This window comes from Pinus tabuliformis, chromosome 3_2, assembly GCF_031772625.1.
Source record: "Pinus tabuliformis cultivar Carrire ecotype Pingquan chromosome 3_2, CPIR1, whole genome shotgun sequence".
In the NCBI taxonomy this organism is placed as follows: domain Eukaryota; kingdom Viridiplantae; phylum Streptophyta; class Pinopsida; order Pinales; family Pinaceae; genus Pinus; species Pinus tabuliformis.
The window spans coordinates 531,588,908-531,598,229 of NC_142302.1; the positions used below are offsets into that span (position 1 = coordinate 531,588,908).

At 42.4% G+C, this 9,322-nt stretch overlaps 1 protein-coding gene across 1 annotated transcript; it reads left to right on the forward strand.

Moving 5' to 3' along the window:
- The first annotated feature begins 405 nt into the window (after window positions 1-405).
- Window positions 406-2,341, forward strand: LOC149181633 (uncharacterized). Its single transcript, XM_089414276.1, has 2 exons — window positions 406-550; window positions 1,422-2,341. Exons 1-2 carry the CDS (start codon window positions 406-408, stop codon window positions 2,339-2,341), a joined length of 1,065 nt encoding a protein of 354 aa, XP_089270402.1.
- Window positions 2,342-9,322: the final 6,981 nt, after the last annotated feature.

Sequence of the window (9,322 nt, forward strand, 5' to 3'; positions counted from 1 at the left end):
CGGCATTGGACCTGTATGGATTCGACTGTCAGGCCTCCCTCTACAATACTGGTCCGAGGACATCTTCAAACGGATTGGTAACGCCATCGGTACTTATATGGAATACGAAAAATCATATCTGCAAACAGGTATGATGGCCTATGCTTGAATTCTTATTAATCTCGACACCAGAGGAGGTCTCTTGGAATAAATCACCATCCAATGGCGGGACACATCCCGCAAGCAGATCATTGACTACGAAGGCATTCCATATCACTGCCACAGATGTCACAAGGTTGGGCACCTATTCAGGGACTGCCCCCTCCTCCACAAAAAAGGGGCCCTGAGCAGAATTGAGATCCGGAATTGACGAAGGGTGGACCATCACAACCCCTAGAGATGGAAGGAGAACCATCACAACTACCGATGGATAATGCACCAGGCAATGCAAGAGACTTACAGGGCACTTCTGGTACAAAGGCAGTTGACAAGCATCCAGTGGACTCCATACCTGCCTCGCCTCCTCCGCCCATCAGCTCAGACACTACTAGAGATGTCGCCTCGACTGCGGGTACGTTTTTCCCTATTTCATCCTCTGTATCTGGCATATCTCATATTTTTGCATCGCTCTCTTGCATGGGTATCTCCTCCCCCCTCATCCCCTCTGGCTCCCTCCCGCTTCCCCCTTCCCACTGGGCATCCCCCCCCCTCCTCCCTCCTATGAACACTTCCCTTTCCCTCACTCTCCCCCTCCCTCTGGCCCCCCTCCCCTTCCTTTCCACCCCCCCTACCCACCTTACCCCCCCTCACTTCCTCCTCCATCCCCCCCCCCTCTTCCCCTCGATACCCTCTGTGGTCCAGAACAAAGGGAAAGGATGCCGACGCGATAGGCATTGAACCTACTCACCCCCCGACCTCCTTTAAATCGACTAGAGGCCGCCCCTCCCGACTCACTAAGGCCAGACATACATCGAGGGAAGAAGTTGCCCTTGGGTGACAACAAACTATAGACAAGGCCCTTAGAGCTAGAGACAACCCTCAGCCTATCCCTCCATGAAAGTTCTATCCTTTAACTGTCGAGGGGTTGCTAGCCCCCATAAAAAACTAGCCCTGCAAAGACTGCTCACCTCGACTGCCCTAGAAGTGATCTTTCTTCAAGAAACTCTCTGCTCAGCTGACACCCTCATTCTTATTCTTCGCTCTTGGCTTCCGAACTAGACATTCCACGCTTTGGATGCATTTGGATCAGGGGGTTATAGCTATCAGTTTCTGTAATAAATCCTTGCTTCTTCGAAACTCCTGGGGAGGCAGAGGCTACATCAGTATGGACTTATTGGACTGCTCTCTTAACATTGAGTTTTGTATCATCAATGTTTACGGACCTTGTGTGGAGAGAAAACCATTTTGGAGAACCTTTTTTGCTTCTGAAATTTTCCAGGCAGACAACATCATCCAGGGAGGATATTTGAACTTCTCCTTAGAACATTGTGAATCCTGGGGACACTCGGCCCAAGCGGATAACCTGTTCGACTCGATTTCCACCTTACTTGAAGATCATCATTGGGTTGACATCCCTCCTCTCAGGTTACATTATACTTGGTCCAATAATAGAAGTGGTGATCAGAGCCTAGCTAGAAGACTCGACAAATTCCTCATCAAAGAGGCTTTCCTCACTCTCCTCCCTCGCATTAGACAGTGGGTTGGAACCGGGGGTTTATCTGACCACAGACCTATCTTCCTGGAACTCTCTGAGGACTCCCCGAAGATCAAAAGCCCTTTTAAATTCAATTCTTCTTGGCTCAAGGATCCCAGCTATCATCGGCTTGTATTGGAGTATTGGAGATCAAATCCTATCACGAAAGAGGAGGAGAATACTACTGGTTTTTTAAGGAAACTATCTGAACTCAAAAGCCTCTCTAGAAATTTGGCACACCTGAAGCGGATTAATGATGACAAGATACTAAAGGAGGCCGAATGCGTCATTGCAACATTTAAGGATTCGTCAGATGGCACCTTCACAGCACCAGAAAACAAGGATCTATATTCTACTCTTATATCTAAGCGCACACAAATTCTAAAGGAAAGAGAGGAGAGCTGGCACCTTAGAAGTAGAGCCATATGGTTGTCTGATGGAGACAATAACACTAAGTTCTTCCACAAATTTGCAAATGGCAGAAAAGCCATTAACACCATCTGGGAACTACAAAATGCTCAGGGGCAGAGGATTACTGATCAGCAGGGTCTGGCTAGACTTGCTAACGAACATTTCAAATCCATCTACAAGGCACCCGGTATGGCTACCATACTAGAGATAATGCGGGTTGCTGAATACTTCCCCAGGTTTGTGGAACAAGAGGATTAGGAGAACCTGACAATGGCTGTATCGAAGGAGGAACTAGAGGCCACCATTAAATGGTTCAAAAAAGACAAGAGCCCTGGACTGGATGGGTGGACCATCGAATTCTTTATTGCTTTTTTTGACATTTTGGGAGATGATCTACTCATAATCATGGAGGACAGTAAGAGGAAAGGTAGCATTCATGCAACCATCAAATCCACTTTCATTTCCCTTATTCCGAAATCTGATTCTCCTACCTCCTTTAATGACTTTAGACCCATCTCTCTCTGTAATGTTCTATACAAAATCATAGCCAAAATTATAGCAAATCACCTGAAGCCTATACTGTCTGGTCATATATCCCCCGAACAATTTGCTTTTCTCCAACATCGACAGATACACGAAGCGATTGCCACTGCTCAAGAACTCCTCCACACTCTGAAGACTAAGAAGCAGAAGGGCATGATTCTCAAGGTGGACCTCTCTAAGGCATTTGACAGGGCAAATTGGCTCTACATCAGATTAATTCTTACCCACCTTGGCTTCCCTTATGCCTACATTAAATGGATTATGAGCTGTATCAAGGATGTTTCCTATAGTGTCCTCCTTAACGGTGAAGCTACCCCCTTCTTCCTATCAGAAAGGGGACTCAGACAGGGTTGCCCCCTCTCCCCGCTACTCTTCCTCCTCATTATGGAAGGTCTGAGCAGATCCATCACTGCGGCAAAGGACAGACATCAGCTTATTGGCATCAAGATCTCGGATAATTTCTATCTGACTCATCTTCTGTTTGTTGATGATGTTCTGATCTTTTTAAACGAAAGCATCGAAGATTCTTCAATTATGTACAATATCTTCAAGCTCTTCCAATAGTCTACAGGCATGATGATTAATGAAGGTAAATCCACCATCACCATTATTGGTTGTTCTCAGCATGAGTCTATTTATACTACCCAGCGTTTTCCTTTTTCTGCTCTTAACTTGGATGATGGGCTTAAATATCTGGGCTTCCGTTTAAAGCCTCTCGGGTATAGGATAGCAGACTGGACATGGCTTATTACAAAAGTGGAGAAAAGATTATAGATTTGGTACCACAAATATCTATCGAGGGCTGGCAGATTAACTCTCATCAAGGCTGTTATTGAGGCCATGCCAGTTTTCTGGATAACACTTGCATGGATACCAAAAGGCATACTAAACAGACTACAAAACATTTGTTGTAGATTCTTATGGAAGGGAAATCAACCTGGGAAAACTTTTGCTTGGGTAAAATGGGATCGCATCGCTATACCTAAACGATGGGGAGGATGGGGCATAAAAAGGCTTGAGCTATTCTCGAAAGCCTTGGATGCTAAGCTGGGTTGGCAGCTCATCAGCTCTAATGGTCTCTAGACCTGGGTAGCACTAGCGAAATATATATGGCCTACAACTTTGATGGATTGGCTCAGATAGTCTCGTCCCCCAGCTAGCAATATCTCCAACATATGGAGGGTAATGATGAACGCTCTCCCCCTGTTGCGACTTGGAATTACCTGGAGAATTAAGGAAGGAAACGTTGTCTGCATTGGAACAGACCCTTGGGTAGGATGCGGAAACGCTCATAGGTTAGCTGTCGCTTTAATTAGCTACCTAAATGATAGAGGCATCATATACATCAAGCACATTTGCGACCACATCAACTCCAATGTCTTTAAACAAGCTTGGAAAACAGCTTATGATTTGGACATACCTGTACATTGCAGACAAGACTGGCTGCAATATATTGAAGCCCTCACACAGGCCCACATTTGCTTAATAGAGGAGCCCGACGAAATCATCTGGGCCCTTGCCAATACTAGTCTTTACTCCCCGAAAGAAGGATAAATTTGCCTCATGGAACCCCATAAACCTCAATCTATTGACCCTACTTGGAAATCCTTCTGGAAACTCAAGGCCGCCCCTCACACTCGCCTGTTAATGTGGAATATACTCTTAGACAAGATCCCTACGGGTGCCAATTTGATGAAGAGATCCTTCCACGGCCCCTTCTGATGCCATTTGTGTCCTATGGCTGATGAGAACACCGAACATCTCTTCTTGAATTTCACTTCATCTAAAGAGTTATGGAACGGTATATCTGCTCACTTCCCTTCCTTACTCCCCTGGCAAGGCAACAACATCCAAGATGCTTGGAACTCATGGTGCCTTGCTCATAAAGGCAAATCCAGGAACATGCCTCTCCTTGTCAACTGGGCCATTTGGATAGCTAGGAATCAATCCATCTTCAAACTTAGAGAACCACACTGGCCATCCATCTCTCAGCACATAATCTCAGATTATGATCACCTTCTAGAAGAGGACCATGTTGCCCCTCAGTGCATCATCTCCCCGAAGATCATAGACAAATCTAAACCTTGGGCATATTTTGATGGCTCAGCCCAGGAAGCTGGCTGTGGAGGGGGACTTATCTTACACCTGAATGATAAACACTGCTTCAAAATCCAAATAAACTTGGGGATGGGCACGAACAATTTTTCCGAACTCTGCTCTGCAAAACACCTCATACATTTTGCATTATCTCATCATTGTACACATCTGCAGTTATTTGGTGATTCAAAAATCGTATGTAATTGGCTCAATAATACATCTCAATGCAATGCATATTCACTCAGACATATTCTGGAGGAAGCTCACAGGTTGATAAACATATTTGACTCTTTTGTCTGTCTACATATCTACAGGGAACAAAACACGGAGGTTGACCAACTTTCAAAAGAGGTAACGCATCTTCAGGACAATGTCTGGTTGATACAGGAGGAGATTGATGGTACCCACCATCAATATTACCACAAACCGTTTATAGAACAAGGAAAAATTGGGCTCTAAGCCCATGTTTTTTGAAGTGCTCATTGTAAAAACATGTTATTAGTTTTTCTATCAATCAGCTGTAAAAACAGTTCATGTATAGACAAACATAGTACTCTCTCTATAAAGAGAAGATATTTATATTTTCGCTTCTTTTTCCCTCTAGCTGTTGAGGGTAGTTTTGATATAACACTGACTCCAGACTCCCTGCGAGGAGATCTACCACTCAGCAGTTTAAATTTTTGAAAACAGAATTATATGTTTACTGATAAGGCAAGTAAAGCCTCCATATGCATATGCCTCGACATCTACAAAATGTAATTTCTTAAGTTAATAGAAATTACGATTTTTTCCAAGGGAAAAAAAAACATTAGCTTACAACATCAATTTCTTATCAAAAAAAATGATGGGAAAACACTAATATGGGGCAAGAAGTATTCAACTACTACAAAATGGGCACTATCATCAGGTTTGCAATTTTTGAAGTTCGTTCTAGATCATCATGTCATGGTTTTAATTTTATAGTTGAAAAAATTTCAATTTCTTTTGTATCTAGCATGTTATGCTTGAGAACATGTTGAATTTATACTTAGGAAAGAAAAATGATATTCTACCAAAAAAATTAATGTGTTTTTTTCCTCACAAACAACTTTTTTTGGCACATAAAAATTTGGTTTTACTAGCATTTTTTAAAAAGTTTGAAAATTGACCCTAAAAAAAACAAATCATCATTCCAGTATCATCACTTTTTTGTTTTGAAGTTATATTTTGCACAAAAGTTTCGTAGTAAATTTCGTAGTCACTACCATTTTTAAAACATGCTCAAAATTGACCCCTAAAAAATAAAATCATCATTCCAGTATACACACTTTTCATTTTTAGCACTGTTTCTGATGTTCTTTGGGGGTTTTTTGGCCAATGTTCCCGTTTTGAGTTTATATTTCCCGTTTCAAAGTTTACATTGTTTACAGGAGGCCTACTCATTTACTGATAAGTTCTCAGGGTACCATCAGATTAAGATTGCACCAGAAGATAGGAGGAAAACAACCTTTACGATGGAATGGGGTTGCTTTAAATACACCATAATGCTGTTTGGACTCAAGAATGCACCAACGATATTCTCTCGCATAGTTATAGTAGCATTTAAGGAGTTCATCCATAAGTTCTTAGAGGTGTAATTGGATGACTGCACAGAGTTCGACTTTGTGAAGCACCATGTAGCAAGTCTGTGCCTAATGTTGGATACGTGTTGTAGATATCAAATCACGTTGAACCTGAAGAAGTATGTATTATGTGTTCCCTTTGGGATTTTACTAGGTCATGTGGTGTGTAAGCAAGGGCTGATAGTGGACGCTATCATGATCATGGTGATAGCGAATTTGGAGGCTCTGAGGAGTGGCAAGCAACTACGTGCAATGCTTGGACATATAGGGAATTACAGAAAGTTCATCAAGGCTTATCCTCATATTACCGTGCCTATGGAGAAGTTGTTGAAAAAGGATGCTACATTCCATTGGGATGAAGAATGTCAACGCAATCTAGATGTATTGAAATAGAATATGGTCACCATTCTGATCTTGGTCTTCCCAAATTGGAAGAAGGAATTCCATGTGAATGTTGATGCCTCATGTATTACGTTGGGGGTAGTACTGAAGTAGGTTGGAGAAGGAGAGACAGACCACCCTATAGACTTTGTGAGTAGGAAATTATCAAAGGCCGAGAAGAATTAGTCAACGAAAGAGCGCGAACTGTTGCCTATGGCATATGCACTCCAAAAGTTCAGACACTCTCTGTTAGGTGGACATTTCAAGATGTACACAGACCATTCTACCTTGAAGTACCTAGTCAATAAGCTTATGTTGGGTAGGAAGATATGCAGATGGTTGTTGCTATTTCAAGAGTATGACACTGAGGTGATTGTGAAGCCAAAAAGGTTGAATGCAGGACCTCGCCATCTGTGGCGGATCGAAATGGGGTAGGAGCCTACTAATTTGGAGGAAGGGATGCCCGATGCACAACTCTTCATGGTGTGCATAGCAGATAATCAGTTTGCAGATATTACCGAATTTTTGACCACCAGAACGACTCTAGAAGGGTATACAAGTCAGGAAAATAAGGAACTAGTGGTGCACGCAGTAGATTTTTCGGCGATTGTTGGTCATTTGTATAAGATGGGAGCTTATGAGATCTTGCTAAGGTAAGTGCTTGATTTTGAAATAAATAGCATCATCGTGGAAGCCCATGGAGGGGCCATAGGAGGACATTATCTGGGAAAGGTGATGACACAAAATATTTTGTGTGCGGGTTTGTGGTGGCCTACACTACATAAAGACTCTAAATCATATTGCATGAGATGTGATGTATGTCAACAAATGGGTAGACCATCGCGGAGGGACGAGATGCCACCGAATCCTCAAGTATCATTGTAGCAATTTTAAAAATGGGTAATTGACTTCATTGGACCAATTCAGCCCCCAGGAAAGAAGACTGGTGCATGCTACATCATCACCTCGATGGTGTATCTAACCAGATGGGCAAAGGCACATCCGGTGAAGGATTGCACATGGGCTACAGTAGCAAAGTTCTTGTTCGAGTATGTGTTAACCAGATTTGGTTGCCCTAAGGTGTTGATGAGTGACCGGGGTACGCACTTCCTAAATGAAATGATCAGCGCACTAACTGAAGACTTCCACATTTATCATAATAAGAGCACATCATATCATCCTCAAGCTAATAGAAAAGTTGAGTCCCTTAGTAAAATATTGGAGAATGTACTGACAAATATTTGCAATGCACAATGAGATGACTAGGATGTGCATGTACCTACAATGTTATGGGCATAGATGACTACATGCAAAAAGCTAACATGTCAGACACTTTTTTGACTGGTCTATGGCATAGAAGTTGTGATTCCTATGGAACATATTGTGCCTAGTCTACACATAGCAGCCTTCACAGGGGTGGCAGATCATGGAGGCTTGGAAGAATAGCTCACGCAACTAATGGAGCTTAAAGAAGATAGATTATTGGATGGATTCCATTAGAAAGTACAAAAGGAACGTGAAAAGGCTTGGCACGATAGACACCTTTTCCAAGAAGGGTGAATGGAAGCCAATTGAAGCCATATTTAGGGGATCTGACTCAATGACTATATGATGGAAGGACAGTCTTAGGGCTCAAGGCAATTGCAAGGGAGTGCAGGAATATAAACTAGGCTTCCAAGATTGGAGAACTCCACGACAGACGGGTTGCACGGAAATGGTGAAGTTACAGTATATGAATTTGCACTAGAGGAGCTGCACTATGAAGGGAGGTGCCACGTAGCACAATAGGAAAGTGATCGTTGGAGTCATTGTTCATGATTTGACATCTAGAAGACAATTAAGAGGAGTGGGCTGACAGCATTGAAGGCCAAAATATTTGAATATTGCTGCCAAAATAGCATTAATGAACGAATTTTCGAGGGAACAGTCAGATTTGAATTCAAAATCCCTTATCAATTACGCGTGTCAGTCCAGCAGAGAACACTTTTCACCCTTAGAGTTTTTGAGATGTGTTATCTATTGCTTATGAATCACTTGTTCCTTGAGGATTTGGTCATGAGCACTACATTTGATAATTTACTATGTGTCGTAATATCCTAACATCCTCCCTTAAGAACAACTTAGGATAGGATTGAAGGATGTAAAAATATGACACAATAGGAGAAGGAAGGAGGCATTAGAACCTATCCCCCCTTAGTGACAACTTCCTGAAATCCAACCATAAATCGAAGTTTAGTAAACTTTTCCTCTGTGAGAACCTTTGTAAAGATGTCAGCAACTTGATCATCTTTTGAACAATATTTCATTTCAAGAACATGGTCATGAATGAGCTTTCTGATGAAGTGCATGTGTAGTTCAATGCGTTTGCTGCGCTGATGTTGCACTGGATCTTTGCATAGTTGAATGGCACTTTGATTATCACACTATAGCGTAGTCTCATACTGCTGTTGAAATCCAAACTCTGACAAGACCAGATGAAGCCACAGGGCTTCCTTACTAGCTTCTACGACACCATGATACTCTGCTTCTGCTGAAGAAAGAGAAATGGTACTTTGTTTCTTGCAATCCCATGTAATAGGTCCTGAACCAAGAGTGAACACATAACCTACAACAGACA